Source organism: Lycorma delicatula, chromosome 2 (genome assembly GCF_047948215.1).
Source record: "Lycorma delicatula isolate Av1 chromosome 2, ASM4794821v1, whole genome shotgun sequence".
Classification (NCBI taxonomy): Eukaryota; Metazoa; Arthropoda; class Insecta; order Hemiptera; family Fulgoridae; genus Lycorma; species Lycorma delicatula.
This window is the reverse complement of record NC_134456.1, coordinates 71,894,608-71,913,301: the sequence shown is the minus strand read 5'-3', so window position 1 is coordinate 71,913,301 and position 18,694 is coordinate 71,894,608. Positions and strand designations below refer to the sequence as shown.

General features: G+C 26.7%; 1 protein-coding gene across 3 annotated transcripts in view; it reads left to right on the top strand.

The window, feature by feature from the left end:
• The window catches only part of LOC142318898 (uncharacterized), a 419,416-nt gene that overhangs the window by 391,353 nt on the left and 9,369 nt on the right, over window positions 1-18,694 (top strand). For all 3 annotated transcript variants that reach the window (XM_075355545.1, XM_075355544.1, XM_075355543.1), the window contains exons 14-15: window positions 13,615-13,890; window positions 17,206-17,624. In XM_075355545.1, coding sequence (XP_075211660.1) covers window positions 13,615-13,890; window positions 17,206-17,624 — 695 coding nt within the window. The remainder of the gene's footprint in view (window positions 1-13,614; window positions 13,891-17,205; window positions 17,625-18,694) is intronic.

Sequence of the window (18,694 nt, the reverse complement as noted above, 5' to 3'; positions counted from 1 at the left end):
ATATATATATATATATATATATATGGACATACTGAAAAAGACTACTTTTATACATTTTACCTAATCTCTTTATAAGAAACATTTAAATTTCTCTGATATATTTTACTAGACCAGTACACTCGCAATGATAATACCTAGTAATCATATCAGTAGAAAATATATTTTCAGTGTATTATCACTTTTGTTTGTTAATTTTAGGAAACAAGATTATTTAGTTTAAATTAAATTTTAAGAGGAGTATGACATCTCATTAGACATCTTAACTGTTAGTTAGGCTATTTATATGACCCCCAAATAGTTAATGAGTTAATGAATAATTCCATAACTGTTAAAAAGAGCACTGTCTCTTCCAATAAGCCACTAACCTATCCATCCGTAAAAGATTGCAGTATGATAGCACAGAAGAAATAGGCTAGTGTCTGATTCAATTTTCACTATACTTATCCAAAAAAAGAAGGCATAAAGAAAAAGAAATAGGGGAGGGAAGCAGAAGAGGGCAATCAATCCAAGAGGGACTACCTCTGATTAAAGTTTATTTCAGTATTTTACTACCTTATCCAGGACAAAGATCATGAAATAATTTTTTATGCCAGTAGCACTGTAAGATAAAGTTTAATTTTTAAACTACCAAGAATATATATGTTTCAAATATTTACCAAACTTTATTTCTACTAAGTTATTGAATGTATTTGAGAAATCTTACAAATATAAATATTAATATACCTGTACACAGACTGATATATATATTCTGGAAATAGCTACAGTTGAAATTGTACAATAATGATATACATATGTAATCATGCAAAAAATCTAAATTAAAAGAGTTTCTGATTTCAACACTTTCTTCCTTTAATGAAAGAAAAAAATCAGATTTCTTTGATAAAATTTTATCAGTTTAAAAAAATATCAGTAGCTTTATTATTTAATGTATATGTTAATATATATATATATATTTTTTTTCTTTTTTCAATCAAATAATAAATTGTTAATGACATCATAAAATCACCTAGCTAACATTAATATGAAATCAGTAATAAAATTAAATAAGATTAATATTTTTCTGATATTTAATTATAATAATGAATTCAACTTCTTTAATTTCATAAGTGATACCATAAAAGAATAAGATTTCAAATAACATGTGTATTTATTTTAACAAGTATCTTTTACAAGCATTATTATATAACAATCATATTTAAAGATTAAGGTAGTAAATTTATAGCTTTTAGAAGTAGTTGTAATGCTTCTCAAAACCTTAAGATAAGTTACTTATTTAGTTTAAAAATCTAATTTACTTACAAGAACAGAGAAATATAGAAACATAAATAGTAGCAGGTAATTAGCAATAATCAATACTTTGACTTAATAAATACTGGTATAGTGGCCGCCATGAAAGATGATGCTTATGTTTTAAACTATTGTATCTCGGTTAAAAAAAAATCATACAATAAAAATGAAGGTATCATTGGAAACTACAATTATTTCTGTACTAACTGGATTTGACTGATTTTAGTTAGCATCATTTATTTGAAAATTAGGGATGTGAAAAAAGGAAATCAAAAGATTTTTTGTACTTTTTTTGAGAATGTTAAGTTTGAATTCGTATAAAATCAAAACCAATTAAGATAAAAATTTTCTGCTTTTGGAGGTAGATTAAACAATTGTATCTCAATAATTATAATTAAGATTTAGCCCAAAATTACTGTTATATAAGCATGCAGGTTGTTTCAAGTAAAACCATTGCATTTCAGTTAACATTAGGTGTAGAAAAAATAAATTTTGTTGCACTTTTGTAAAGAAACCACCTTATAAATACACATTCATGTATGTTTTTTGTGAAGTCACTTATATAATTAAGTGTCTGTCTTCTTTTTTGATACATTTAAAATATCCTGCAAAGATTATTTATAAACCTGTTTTCTAAATATTTTTATAAGAATCTGAGTTTTCAACAAAAAAAATTCAATATACATCTTTAAGAACATTAGTCAAAAAAAAATTATCCATATCAGTCTGTCAGAAAAATTTGTGTGTTTATTAAAAAATAGGAAGAAGAAGAGGAATTGCCTGTAATAGATTGGCTCTAAACCTTACTAATGAGGAAATTTCTCTAATATTGATTGTACTTTGTATAACAGAAAGTACATATATAATACAATAGTTTAAACTAGAGTCTGAATTTGACCATAAACCATATTGATAGATAATTCTAATAAATTTCTGTAAAATACACAGGAATTGTGTTTGCATAATTTTTTGCTCTTGTATCATAAAAACTACTCAACCCAATTCATTGGAGAGCATGATGAAAAATGATAAAAATTGTAAATTTTAAAAAGGATCCTTCCAAAATACAGTACGTAGAAGCTGTTCTTCTGAAGGATTACAAGAGCTAATTATGCTCTTCTTTAGTAGAATTGTTGATTGATCTTAGTTTACTTGCACCCAATTTAGAAAAGTTAGGAAACCCACTTAATATGTAGTCAAATACTATATTCAATTTACTTTGTCTTAGTTTCTTTGATTTTTTATTAATTTTAATTTTCTGTAAAATTTTGTAAATCAACAATTTCATGTTTTTCAAGGTGTTTAATTAAGGTTTTCATATTCTATGTATAAAATTTGCACATTACGGTTAATATTTTTGTATTTATAATCTATTTTTGTGAGATAATTTACAAAAATTGATTCTGCCATTATTTCTAATATGTTCTTTATATCTGTGGGTGAATGTGCATCATTTAATTTGTTCAACCTATTTACATGAAACAAAACTAAAGATTGAGATTCATTTTAATTTGTGGTCATTTCCTTTAATTTTTTCCCTACAAAACACATAAAATAGAGAAATGTTTTAATTTTTTTTTTTGGTTGTATTTTCATAAATGTTTAATGGATCATAGCAGAAGTTAAAACGACAGAAAATTTATCTTTTTTAATTTATTTAAGATTAGAAATTTGAACTTGGCCTACACAATTTATTTCACAAGTTCTTTGTCAAAATATTACAAAGCAGTTACTCCTACCTACAGACTTTAGAAAACAAAATATTAGTTATTGCTTAATTTCAAATTAATGTTTTTTAATCTTTAACCTTTTTATCTGGTGTCTACTATTAGTAGTAAGAAGGGTAAAAATAATTAATTAGTTAGCTACTTAAATTATTTTATGTCAGATGTTTTTAAATTTATAATTTTCTTTTTGTAATTTAGCACACACTTTGCACATTAAAAAAACAGATTTTGCTCCCGTCACGGGGCTAAAAACCGCGTTCCGGAAAAATCCTATAACTATGGATTGTTTCTGATGCATAGTTACACACACAACTTAATATAAAATATTTATTATTTTAATAAATATATTAATTTATTTAATTCAACGATACTAACTAAAGTGGGCACGCATGCATTATTTAATTCGCGCGGATGTGGTGATACTAGCGGGGACGATCGGCACTAACTAAAGTAATGTAATTTCACAACTTACATAGAACAAATTTTGCTTGTTAAGGCCGGCAGCTGGTTAGCCGCGACGCGTCACGCACTAAGTACCGTCGATCGAGTTCGAGACCGAATTACTTTTTTATACTTTAAATATTATTTATTTGTTTAATTCAACAGCTCACCTGTGTGCTCACAACATAGCAGATGACTATAAGAGCATTTTTTTGGGGTGGGGGTGCGATTTTGCAAAAATGTTTTTTTTTTTTGCAGATATTGTTATTATTTAATTGTTAACAAATGTGCCTAAGAAAATATGACCTTAATTAGGTGAAATCTCGAGATAATGAAGGTGACCTTGCTCTACAGCCTCACCCCTTGACGTCTTAGGTTGAAAATTTAATGGCATTGATGTGACATATATAAAAGTGATCTGACCAAATTTGGTCCAAATCAGTCCAGTAGTTCTGGAGATATAAGGTGATTTAATGGCCAACACCAAATACAGATACATATAAACATTAATATCCGAAAAATTTTCATCCAATTTTTTGGATTTCTTAATTGTCAAAACATCAAGATCCGGTGAAAACCACATATGCCCAAATTGAACCGATTACAATACTCTCCCTTTTAGAGCTATAGCAATATCTAAATGGAAAAGTAAAATGTATGATTTTATAAAAACAGAATATTTAGATTATTGAATAAATAAAAATTTTCATTTCATTATGTTTATTTTGTTTTTATAATCTTTAGCTATTGGATAGTGAATTTTGTTATTGACAGTGATTATTTGATAAGGCATACTTAATATTTTTCTACCTACTTTTAATAATATGATATGAAAGATTAATAAAATTTAATTACAGTTAACAAATCTCATTAAATTTGGCAACAGAAAACTGATTATATAATGTGCTACATTCTAAATTACGCTATTTCAAAGTTAGCCTGCTAACTTAAAAATTTTTATAAAAAAAAAAAAAAAAAACAAAATTGTTCTTAAAAATGTAATTCTCTGCAGTAATACATTATATTACTATTGTTAGTAAGAACAGCAAATACTTCAAAATGTTTTAATGATATAATAATAGAAGTATTTTAATAAATTTTATATTTTAAACAATTATATGTGGATAATACAAAATGGGTTTTTTTTGGAAAGTTATATTACTGAAGAAAAGGCAAATTTATTTAATTTAAAATTAAATAATATAAACTTTAAAAAAAAAAATTAAATTAAAATAATTAAAAAAAAATCTTATCAACTAAAATAATATTTACTCCATTCATCTTTAAATTTTTACTTTTTGGAGTCACTGTTTATTTTTTATTTTTTTGATGTCACTACATTAGTTAAAACTTGGCATGTGAGGTATGGAAATGGAATTTTGTAGAATATGAAAAATGCCTTGCCTGACGGATTTAAACCTGGGATCTATGGATGAAAGGCTGAGACACTACCACTACACCACAGAAATCAACTATTAATTTAGAATTGTTTTTCATTTTGTGCTGATTTCTAAAAGTTGACATTGAAATTTCAACTTAAAAAGTTGAAAAATATTATTTTTAATTCATTGGATTTTTAAAAAATTAAATTTATTCTTTTAAAAGATTTAATCTAAGTCATTTAACTTTATTTTTTATGTAAATACACCAAAAAAAAAAAAAAAAATGCAAATGCTATCTATATATAAAAAAAATTGAAGAAGAAAATGTAATCTTGAAAAAAATTAAAAAAGGAATGCCAAGAAAAATTAAAAAGCAACTACTACTCCTCTTGTGAGTGTTTTGAAACCCAGAATATGTATTGACACTGTTGTAGCCTGAGTTTGAATTTCAAATAATTTTCTAGAATATTCATTTGAAAAAATTCAATACTAGAATGGCTTTGCTTATTTATTGTTAGATATAACTGTTCAATATTAAGCAAATATGACCGAAAAATAATTAAAATAATTTTAAATTATTTAAAGTATAACTTTTTTTTATTTAAAAGATCTCCCATTTAAGTTATATGAAAATAACTTATAATGGGGTTACAATAAGAACTTCCTCATCTTCAATTAAGAATGCATTGTCAATTAAAAATATCTTTCATGTCAAACATATTTCATTTTTTCTCCAGTTTGGAACATTTCTTATTTTTTAACCTTCATGTTAATCAGGGTGTTTCAAAATAACTCGTTTCAAATACACAACTCTAGTTGTGTATTTTAATGCAAATATTGTCTTTATCTCTTTATTATGGGCATATTCATATTTTCCAAAGATTAACAGTTGTTTCCATATTGATTGATTGATTCATGTGAGTCCTGGATATCTTTTGCAGCGTTGTTTAACTGAAACTTATAAGTCCATATCTTGTTTATGTAATGAATTTATCTGTAGCAGTATGCCAGGTGAAGAAGATTTGTTTCTGATTAAGAGTCCAACCTCAGAATATTGGCTAAATTATAAAATTAAGGAGAATTAAATATATATATATATATATATTTTTTATTAGCATAGATTCAAAAAATAGATTTTTCTAAATTTTAAAAACCTGTTTAAATTATAAAGCTTAAATAAAATTAACTTTTAAAACATAGTAGCAACTTAAAAATTATACTAAAATCCAAAATTTATACTTTTTCAGTTATTTAAGTTGTATTTTTATGAAGTAATCCCAAATTTAAGGTACAAACAGTCTTTTAATCCCCTAATTTATTGTTAATTATAAAAAGTTGAAGTTTAAAAATTAATCGAAAACATTTTATTTTTTAGTTTTTACTAAGTCAGTTGTGTTATATTTTTCAAATTTATTTTATTTTAGAGTTTTTTATTTTGCAATATGAGTGATCTCCAAAAGATGCTACTCATATTAAAAAGAGAAATTTGTGAGACAAAGTTGAGAAACTTTGACTTGATAAAAAAAATGAAATACAGAAAATTGTTGTAAGAAGCTACTACTGAATGCAGGCTAAAATCTATATTCCTTCTGCTCTTCAGTGCAGGAGTATGTTTCAATTTTTATCACAAGTCTTCCAACTAACCTGTTTAAATTTTCATACAAAATTGTTTTGAATATTAGAATCATGATCAGGGATTCTATAACAATACAATAATAAGAAATATTTCTAACTAAATAAAAAACAAATTTTAACGTAATTTATCAAGGAAACATATTTGTTTTTGTAAAAAAACCTATCCACTAAAGTTTGTGAAAAAAATGTTTAATCATTTGCAAAATATTTTTTGAAAAAAATTATGATGACATTTCAGATATCTAAAATTTTTAATTACATAAATCATTACTTTAATTTTGTTTAACTAATCTTTTATTGTAATTTTACTGTTTCTAATAACTACTTTTTTATTTACAAACAGATTAAAGCTGTGAAACATTAACACTTGTAAACAGATCTTTGTGTTTTGAAACAGAATTTTCTATATAAATAAAGTTCTGCTTTATCTTATTAATGAATGGATGACTTTTACTTTTTTTTAGAAAAAAACAATAGAAAAAATTTTGTATGTTTATATTTTAATAAAATATTTTGCGATATATACCATATTAGTATTTTTTTCTATAGAAAAACAATTATTATTATACCATTTATTTATTATTTTAAAGTAAATTTAAGTAACTGTTCTCTTTTGATAATTTAACTGCTTGCAAAATGAAACTTTTATTGTCGTGTAACAGCATAAATATATAATACAGTGTAACCTTGCAACCTTCAAACATAAATCATGTCATGCTAACTTAATAACGATTTGTTTGAATCTAAAGTATAATTAAAATAAGATATTCTGTTATCATGATTACTGTTATATTTTTAAATATCCGATCATGCAGCTATTACAAAACTACTTGTAATATGTTTTGTGTAAACAGCTGATTACATTGTAAATAACTGCTTTATAATAGTGTACTTTTCTACCTGAAAAAACTTTGATAACCTATATTCTCATTCAAGCTGAATAATCTTTTTTTACTTAAGGTAAACTATTACAAAATTAAAAGGTTGAAGAATATTTTTATTATATAATATTATAGAATTTTGTTGTTTAGAGAGTAAATTTTACTTCCATGTTTTGAGGGGCTTTTATGATATCATAAATAGCCAGAACTATTATAAGGACAAATTTGCTAAGTACAACTCAGAAGTTTTTGTTTTTATGATATCAATTTGTTTATAAATTAAAATTGTTAAATGTTTAATGACTTAATTGGAGGAATATGTAGACATGGAATATTTGTATTAATATGACTAAGGGCTAAACTCCAATACCTAAAATCATTCTAATTTTAATAAAATGTATATTTAGCAATGACAATATCTTAACACATAGTTAGGTGATAAAAGTGAATAAACTTGAACATTTCGTTGTTCCTAGAGTATTTTAAAATAAAGGTTACACACTAATTTGTGTTTAAAAAAATTAATGCTGTGTTAGGCTTACCGTATTTTTTGGGTCCAACCCAAGACATATTTTTGAAATTACTTAAAAGTCTTAACAGTTTACTGAAACATTAAAATTTATTTATTCAGTTGTATTTTTCACTAGAAATGACTTTTTTTCAGAAATGGTTTGTTTGTTTTAATTACATCATAAAATTCACAAGAGAGTTCTGAATTAATTTTAACAATTAGCAGATGTTTAACAGTAGATACTGAAAGTCTACCCTTTCCTGCAGACCAAATGTTCCCCTTAATTGAAAAATCTCTCTAACTGTAGCAGATGTCCCAGGCAAAGAAATCGCAAACTCACCCATTTTAGAAATATTGCAACATGAAATGTCAGTCTTTTGAAACATCTTTAAAAATTGGTTTTCACTTCTCTTCAATAGTATCTGGTACTTTTTCAGAACTTGAACCACAATTTATGCTTTAGTTTTACCTGGTTCAACAATGTACGTTTATCAAATAGGTCATTAATATTTATGGAATCTTTTATAATTTCATTAATTTGTGCACTCTCTTCTAAATCAGCACCTTTATGCCAGAAATAGTAATAAATATAATTTATGTATAGGCTTAACATATTTTTTTGGGTCTAACCTACTGAAACTTACTAATTTTATACTGGTTCTAAAGTATTGGATACTAAAATTATAAAAATTGTCTACGCTTCAGAAGAATTTTTGTTCCTGAACATCAGTATTTTCTTTTAGAGTGCATAGCAATTACTTGGGAGAAGATGATATAAATTTGTGGGTTTTTCTTTCCTGAAGTTGACAAATTAATTCAGAATATGTCTGAAATGCTTCTGTTGCTGTGATAGAATTAGCTTCCAATTTCAGAACTACATTATTAAATAACTGTAGAGTACCACATAAAAATTTAAAAAAACAGTTCACATTTTAATTTTTTTTAAAATCGAATAATTATTTTGGGCATTTGTCAGAAGATAAGAAGTACAATTTTAGGCCATCAAAAATGGAAAGAATTCTTTCTGTTGCAGGTAACTAAGGAATCTTGTGCTAAGAGATAATACTTTTTTGTAATCTGTTTTCACAAATTTACAGAACTCTTTAAGTTTTGGTACTCTTACTATATAAATATATATATATATACATATAAATGAAAATATTTTTAAATTTTATAACAGTAACTTCTATGTCCAGAGGTAGAGAATCATATGCTATTTGAACTGAATTGTGTACATTGTGGACTGAACAACCAATTCCTCAAACAGTTCTATCTAAATTACTTTGAACTTTTATGAACACATTTTCATTCCCCTTTCTCTTCACACCATCAAAATTACTGCTAGTGTTATCAGAAGTATAACAAACAACTTTTCTTCCAGTTTGTATTTTTTCACACACTGCAAAAGATACAGAGTCAAAATTTGAGCAGTTTCATCTGACACTTCATCGAAATTTAAAAGTTTAACTTGAATTCCCTCCTCCAGATTGAAATATCCATCAAAATTGACATTAATGCTTGCTCCAAGAATGGCTGAGAGAGATTCACGACTGTAAGAGAATGTTTAAAAACATGATGTTGAACATACAGGTCTTTCTTTTTCCTGTTTAGCCTCCGGTAACTACCGTTTAGATAATTCTTCAGAGGATGAATGAGGATGATATGTATGAGTGTAAATGAAGTGTAGTCTTGTACATTCTCAGTTCGACCATTCCTGAGATGTGTGGTTAATTGAAACCCAACCACCAAAGAACACCGGTATCCACAATCTAGTTATATATATATTATATATTATGAGATATATGATTTTTTCCTTTAACAATCCTTACTGTTAGTAACAAAAAGAAATAATAAGTAAGTGCGTTAAAGAAATGTTTTCGATCAACTAGTAATTTCACCTACTAGGAAATTTCCCTCAATAAACTGCAATAAATTCACCCTTGTGAAGAAAGTTATTGACATTTGTGCCTATAAAGCAACTTGTCCTGCCTGACTGATTGATTAATGCCCTGCAAAAACAGCTGAACATAAATTGATGAAAATTTGTATACATATTCTTCTTACGGTTTAAGTGCACACTAAGAAAGGATTTTTTGGAATTCCGAGTTTAAAGGGTTAAAATCAAGTAACAATGAATTATTTTTTTTTAATTTTTCAGTAACAAATGAAGTTATCAAATTCATTTTTAGTGCATGTAATATTCATGTGAATATCTAAAAACTAATTTTTATATTTTTTTTTAAATTTTATCTCAAAAAGAAAGTTAAAAAATTTTTACAATTATTGCAAATTTTCCCCATTTCCGACAATATTGAATGAGATATTCACTAGATTAAGTCATGAAAATACTCTTCAGATAAATATCTAAAACTTTTTGGGTTTTTTGAATTTTGATTTCTTAAGGGGTGCGATGATGTACATCACAGCGGCTCAACGAACTGAGCCCTAACTGCTGTATGTGCAACATGACTGGCTGCATCTGTCTTCGGTTACTTGACTAAAAACCATAAAATTAAAATAATTCAAAATTTAAAAAAAAAGAAGAGAAATGAAGTACATTCATCTCCTACTGGTATTTGTCGGGTAAGATTAAAACCAGGCAAAATACATTTTTATCCATACGAAGTATGGGTAACGAGTTATAACTAATATTTTTAAAAGGAGGATGATATTTTTTAAACCAACATTCTTAGATAACTCAGAGTTTCAGGTCCCATACTGATCAAACTATTGCTCTGAAGAAATTACAATGCACTTATATTTTTTATAAATTGAACAGGCTTTAATTTTTATTTATCGTTATTATTCTCATAAGTGTGAGTTAAATGAACACAGCAAGATGCAATGGATAGAGCCCTCTGGCTAGATGATAAAGGCAAGCGAAGTGAGCCATGACCAGCTAAAGATAACCTGACTGCAATGGTAAACTCAAATTACCATTTAGTGTGAGTGAACCTGTGATGGAGATGCTAGTATATATGTATGTATATAAATATAATTTATACATTTGATAGCAGTCTTTTGAAGCTTTTAAGGATTCAAGTTTTCTATAAAATTCTTTTCCAGATAGATGATTATTTATGTTACAGCATTAATCTTAAAATTATCATTGCGTACACTGGATTGTATATCCCAACACATCATTGGAATCTAGTATTTTTTACATTTCCTTACTTTCCTTTAATTTTATCTTGGTTTTAAGATATGGTAAACACCAATTCCTCTGATAACATGTTTTCTTTCCAGATCTTAATCATTAGTATCTACTTAATGTTTCATACATCCAGCTTAACTAGCTTGAAAACCTTAAACTTTTTGAATACAAGTCACCTGAGTGAAGTAATCAAGAGATACTTAATGTAAAATATGAGGAGCCTTTGGCATTATTCAAAAGGGATTCCCCTTTGGTATGACTACGACATTTAATTAAATTCAATACCACACATTTCAGTTTAGCAAGCGTATTTGTTACAGAACACTACTTATTATTTCATTATTAATCTCATTTAAAAAAAAACTTGTTACACTGGACAGATTTTCTGACATTATAACATTTCTTAATTTATTTATACTGGTTATTTTAATACAAATATGTTCTAAAAAAAAATTACATCATTCCTCAAAAAAAAATAGAAAAAGTTCATTAATTTCAGTACAGCGCTATATAATTATATTCTATATCAGTAGCTTCATCAAGATTATAATACAACACTTTTATGTATTGATAAAAACTTCATAGTATGCCTGAAATGATGGACTTGTTTTAATTATACTTAAAATCTATTCACTTCATCCTGAAGGTAGTAATTTAAAAAAATAATTTCTTCATGACTATCATGAAAAAAGATTACATAAACAAAATAGTATAAAACTGGATATGCAGTTTAAAAGTTGTAGAAAATTAAAATTTATTTCCTCTCAAATAGTTTTTCTCTAGGATAAATATTATCAGTAATTAAACATATTGATAATCCGACAATTATTGCATTATAAATCAAGTAGTTATTAAATGTAATTAAACAATCATTTCAACTTGTATGACATCATGTACTGCAATAAAATGAAATGGTATTTTTCTTTATTTGCTGTCTTTTTTACTGCAGTATAAATATTGCATTTAAGGTAGAAAAACTTGAAATAATGCCATCTAATTATTATTGTTAGTGATAACACTATTGACATGGTGTTGTTAATTTTAGCCATAAAAATGTAAACAAGAAAAGCTAAGATTGCAACAACAAAAATGACTCATTAGTCATTCTCTTTTATTTTGTATTCTGTATATTAATCAAATTCTGCTGCATTGAAATTTATTACAAAACAAATTAGTGATGTATTGTTCATCCTAGATATCAGTGAGTATATGGATTGACTATAATATTTCAAACAGTCCCTTTTGAATAGAATCGTGTTTCTATTTGAATTTCTCTCGGGAGACATTCTTTAATAATAATATATCTAATGATTATATATGTTTCGAAAACTAAAAGTAATTTTAATAATTTATTTCAAACTATTCATACTCACCATCACCACTATTCTAAAAAAGGGAAGTAACTTCTTGAATCTACTTGATGAAACTGTTACAGATTAAACCATTTACATACAAAAACCTCTTTCAGCAAGTTTCTTCAAAATCAGATCTATTGTTTATTTTTTAAATGTACTCAAAAAGGAAAAGGGTCTTGCACATTTTATATGTAGATATATACATATAACTGGACAGGCATATAAATATTTTTGCTTATATTAAAACTGTAGATTGCACAAGAGTTTCACCCAATCATGTCCAATCAGTTAATAAACATAATTTTACCTGTCGGGTAGAAGAAGGGTACTAAATAAACCAAGTTGAAAATCATTTTTCTATCATCAGAGTTGTCATTTTTTCATCATTAATTAGTCATTTGACTAGTTTGATCATCTTTCTTTCATTACTTTCTGTTGATTTAATCATGAAAATATTAATACAATTTTTTTCTAAATTGGAGATTGTTTTTCAATAAATTAACTTTTCTGAAGATAAAGATATAATTTGAGAATGCAAATTCAATCAAGAAAAAAAAATAAAATAAGTAAGCCCAAAGTGACTGAGACTAATTTAGTTATAAAAAACTGTCTAGAAAAATAGTAAATTTGTTCTTCTACAGGAAATCATATTTAAAAATTTTTAATTTTATGATTCTTATTTATATTGTATTATTGCAAGTATTGTATTGTATATATATATATATATATATTTTGTATTATTTATATTATTATTACAGTTCATTAAATGAGAAGAATGCAGTTTTTCTGCTGTGAACAGTTACATTCAGTATCATATCACTGAACATTTTGGTAATACAAGAATGGATAAAATATAATAGATAAATCGATTATATTCAGGATAATTTTCATTTTTCAATCTGAAACTCAGATTTAACTACAATTAAAAATTATGTATGTGATTAGATTTTATCTATATGTTTATACGTATAATAAAATAATAAATCCCTTGTGGATATAACTTCAAATTTCTAGTTTCTAATTTTCTAAAACAGTATTAATCTTGAATTAAATTATTATGCAAGAAATAAAATCATTCATTCATTTATTCATAAATATGCAAATATTTATTAACTGAGAAAGACTAATTATTGATTTTGAATGAACGATAAGTGATTCTCTTTTTCTTATATACTTGAATGAATTGTTAAATTGTATCATTTAAAAGCATTTTCATTACACAATTAATATCTATTTTACAGGAGAGAGAATCGTCACAGCTGAAAGAACAGCAACAGCTGCAACAAGAGCAACCAAAACAACTGCAACAGCAACAGCAACCATTACAACAATATAAGCAAGATCATAAGCAATCAACAAATGAAGAACAAAGTCAAATTTCACTTGGCAAACCTCAAAACTGTACTAGAACATTTTACAAAGAACCTTGTCCTCAACGAAATGTAATTCAGGAACGTGAAAATGCTCGAGTGCCAAACAGAAATAGACAGCAAAATGTACCACCACCTCCACCACCAGTATGTATTTTCTTCTCATATTTATAAATTTATTTTTCTTTCTTTTATTCTTTATCAAAATTTGGTGACTCAGGGGATGAGTTTTAATTAGAATATCTGCTTAAATGTTTATTTATTTTGTTTAATTTAATGTTTTCATTGACTGCTTTCACATATTAAACATAATTTATATTTTAAATTCTGTTAATATAAACCACCTAGTACAGAATATTGAGATAAGACATACCTTACCTTAATTTTTTTATGAAAGTATGTTCACAGGATCCTGGTTTCTCAGTCATTATTGAATTATTTAATTAAACTCCACATTAAAAAGTTAAAAAATAAAAATACCTACTAAGATGAACCATGCACATTAGTAATGTAACAAACATTACACCATGTACATGGTTTGTTTTAAGCATATAGATTAGTTGATATCAGTTCCAGTTTCTGAAAAGGGTCTGGTATTTTCATCAGTCTCTTCTTCCTCAATCAAATTTGTAACCTATTCAACCATGTATTATTAAAATAATATTAAGTAAAATAAAAGGGAGACAGTTCAGATTGATGTAGTAAAGTACAGTTTCATAATGTTTCTCAAAAATTTACTACATGTTAATTGTCAAACTTAACTGGAAATCAAAACAGAACATAAGAAGAGCTAAAAAGGAATTCAAGAAGGTTCCTGTATATATATGTGTGTGTATGTTTTGATCTAATATAGTTTATATTCACAATGTTAAATCAAAATAGCACAGTTTTTTTAGTTTTATGAAAATAAACATAGCAATTAGTGTAGAAAATCATGCATCTAGACAATGACTACCATGAAAAAAGTAGATTATGATATTTTCACTTGAAACACATAAGGTTTTTTGCACAGAAATTCTAACATTTTTTTATAGTAACAGATACAGGAACATTTTCCATAATCAGGTCCATCTCTGTGAGAGTATAATACTGGCTAGATGTTGGTTAGGATGTATTTTTAAAGGGACCAACCTGATATTATGGCTCCCTTTTCTTTCTTTTTCCTGTTTAGCCTCCAGTAATTACTGTTCAGATAATACTTCAGAGGATGAATGAGGATGATATGTACGAGTGTAGTCTTGTACAGTCTCAGTTCGACCATTCCTGAGATGTGTAGTTAATTGAAACCCTACCACCAAAGAACACTGGTATCCATGATCTAGTATTCAAATCCGAGTAAAAATAACTGGCTTTACTAAGATTTGAACGCTGGAACCCTCGACTTCCAAATCAGCTGATTTGGGAAAATCCGTTCACCGCTAGACCAACCCAGTGGGCTGATATTGTGGCTCCCAAAATCAATCTCACACCATATGATTTCTTTATAAGTAAACATGAATAGGTGTTACCCATTCATGTAAACATGAATAGGTAAAAATAAATAAATGTATTGTGTTTCAAAATAAAACACAACACAATTAGTGTTTTATTTTGCAACGAACACATTAGGAAAAAAATAATTCATTGTAAAACAAATTTCATAACTGTAAAAATTAAGATTTGCCTATTCACCTATCTTTATAGATTTTTTTATCAGCATGTTTTTAGTAATAATAAGCATAAGTTAAGTAATGACATGAAAGGATACATGTATACTATTATACATGTAAATGTATGCACAATATGCCTTTTGACATATTGTAAATATTTATTTTAAATTTCATATATATGATTTGTTTTTAACTTTCCAATGTTTACATTGTAATCATCTTTGACAGTATCCCATAGAAATACTTTTCAATTTAGGCTGATATGTGGAATTAAAAAATAACAGATTTACTGATTTATACTGATTCATAAAAGGGAATTATTTAAATTTCAAAAAAATCTGATGTGTTTTGAAGTTAACAGGCTAAAATTTCCTGTATTTAAAATAAATAATTTATTTTACAGTGATAATATAAATATTGCAGAAAAAAAAATCAAATCAAATCCTAGTAAAGGTTGGTTGGTTTTAAACAGATTTGAATACTGATCTTGACTTGATAGTGGATACTGGTGTATTTCAGGGATTGTGGTTCAATTAATAACAACACATCTCAAGAATGGTCAGCCTGAGTCTGTAAAGACTACATCTCATTTACATGTCATACTTATCATCCTCATTTCATTGGTCTGGAGGGGGGTTCCTATTGTTCACTACTTCAGCAGATTGCAACGTACACAATAGGGAAAAAAATAATTCATTGTAAAATAAATTTCATAACTGTAAAAGTTAAAATTAAGAATTGACTTTTAACTTATCTTTATGGATTTTTTATCTGCATGTTTTTAGTACTAATAAGCATAAGTTGAGTAATGACATGCATGAGTATTATACATGTATTAATGTTATAAATTTTAATAATACATAATCTTTTTTACTGCAATAGTTGTAGCCTAGTGTTGTTTACATTCTAAAATAAGACAAATGAATAATTGTTGAATATTTAATTCCATTTAGAATTTGTATTATTTATTAATTTTAATGAACCAATAAGAAAATATATTATTTCCATTTCTTCTACTGAATTAAAACTCAAAGAAGTTTATTGTTTCCCGTTACAAACCAAATTGAAATACATATTTTTATGCTGCACAATGTTTTAACATTAAAATTTTAAACTTAAAAGGTTAATGTTAATCAAGCGTCTTCATTCTTGGCTAGAATTTTTTGAGGAAGTTGCAAACAGATTGAAAGTTTTACAAAAACTTCATACCAAAGGTGTAGGTTTCAACACAGTCTCAAAATATGATGTGAAGAGATCTCATCAGTGTACTAACTGATCACTAAATGACCAAGGAAGATTGATAAGGAAAGAGAAACATAACTGTTTATTGCACTGACTACAGTTAATGCTACTTAGTATTCTATCATTATGTAGTACATAACAGAACACTTCAGTATACATCAGTCAATAATAGTATTATAATTATTGACTGTTATTTTTGTATTAATTACCTTAAAAAAAAAAATAAAAATATTTACATATATATATAAGTTACATATATACAAGATATGTAACTTAACATATTACATTTTTTAATCGTAATTTAACATTTTCTGAATAATCCAAATGGTTTATCCAGATCTTATAATATATGTATATTTATTGTGGTATATTAAACCACAATAAAATATTTACAGAAGAGTTATACAATATTTTGAGACACAATATACAGTAGTACAATATGATACAATATTTTCAGAAGAGTTATATCCATTAAGAGTATTAATTTTAATTCTATTAATTATCTTACAACAGTGTCTTGTTATTATATTATGAATGCTTATTTCAATACTATTATTTTTTTCTTTTTTAGTTACCAGTGGCTGATCAGGTTGATAGTTCATCATTAGCAACAATGAAATTGTCAAACATGACGATCAACAAGAATGGAACTGGAGCTATGGTTTCAATACGTCCACCACCATCACCACCAGCCTGTCCTACACCAGATTATGACACTATGAGTGTTGCATCTGAACAAGATGTGAAACAACCAAATAGTAATTTAACACGACAATTAGTCATTACAAAAAATATGAATGGATTGATTGGAAAATCGAAGTCATCTATTGTAGTTAATGGAAAATCTCCTAGTGCAGAATCTGTAGAAATGGAATCTCTTGAATCATTTAAACTCACCAATCCATCCACTATTAAGCCAAAACCACCATCTACATACTTTGCTCAAAATACGAAGAAAAATGCAAATAGGTCATCAGATTCAAGTTTAAAGTAAGTAATGTTATGCTAACCCTCACTAGTTTTATTTTGTAACAGTAAATGAGGATGATCTGAATTCATTTGTACTGATTTCATTTCTTGTTTTATGAATTCAAATGAAATGTAAAAATGTAATTACTTTTTTTTACTATTTAGTAAATTTATCCATCAATATTAGTGTTAACACTCATAACAATTTTTTAATATTAATCATCAGTTATTAATTAATGTTTCTGGTAGCTGAATCAGGACAAACTGGTTTACATTTAATTCTGTACCACTTGAGTAATACGTGATAAAATATATAGGGAATTGATGCAGCTTCCTGCCAGTTGCAATTTACATAGTATCATTTGTTTTTTGCAAGCAGACTGAACATTTGCAACCAACATTCATCATCGGCTGTACTTTTATGATAATAATGTAATGAGTAGATGGTTCTGTGAGAGAATTATCCAGGATATTCAGGAAAGGGTGAATTAATGTGCATAATAAGGAAAAATGAAGGCAAAATTCCATGTGAGTGATGAATTTGAAAAAATTCTACATACTGTTTGTGATAAATGTCACTTCACAGTGACTGAAATTAGTAAAAACTTTCTTCAAATTTCAATGTCCACTTTTTACAGAATTATTAGACAGATTGGATTTTTGTAAGTACTGTGCATGAGGGGTACCAAAACTACTTACAGATGCTCACAAACAAAAAAAAATGGGAGTGGTATTCACTTATCTTTAGCAATACCAGAATAAAGGAAGTAAATTTCTTGACAGTATTGTTACAGAGCACAAGACATGGTGACAGTGATACAAATCACTGAAAATGGTAACAGGGACAATTAAAAACATTTTGAACTATGTTGTTATAAAATTTATTTCAGTTTGTCATTTCGATAGGTTGTGTTAAAATAATCATCACTGATTTGGATGAAGGTGGCTTCATCCAAATCAGTATTCTGCTCCCTAATGAGGTACAAGACATCTTTGTCGTTCAGGTTACGGCCAATATCATACACTATAATACGGGGCCTACGCGTTTTCTTTGGGTCTATTTTCACATTCAATCGCTTAACCGCCATGGA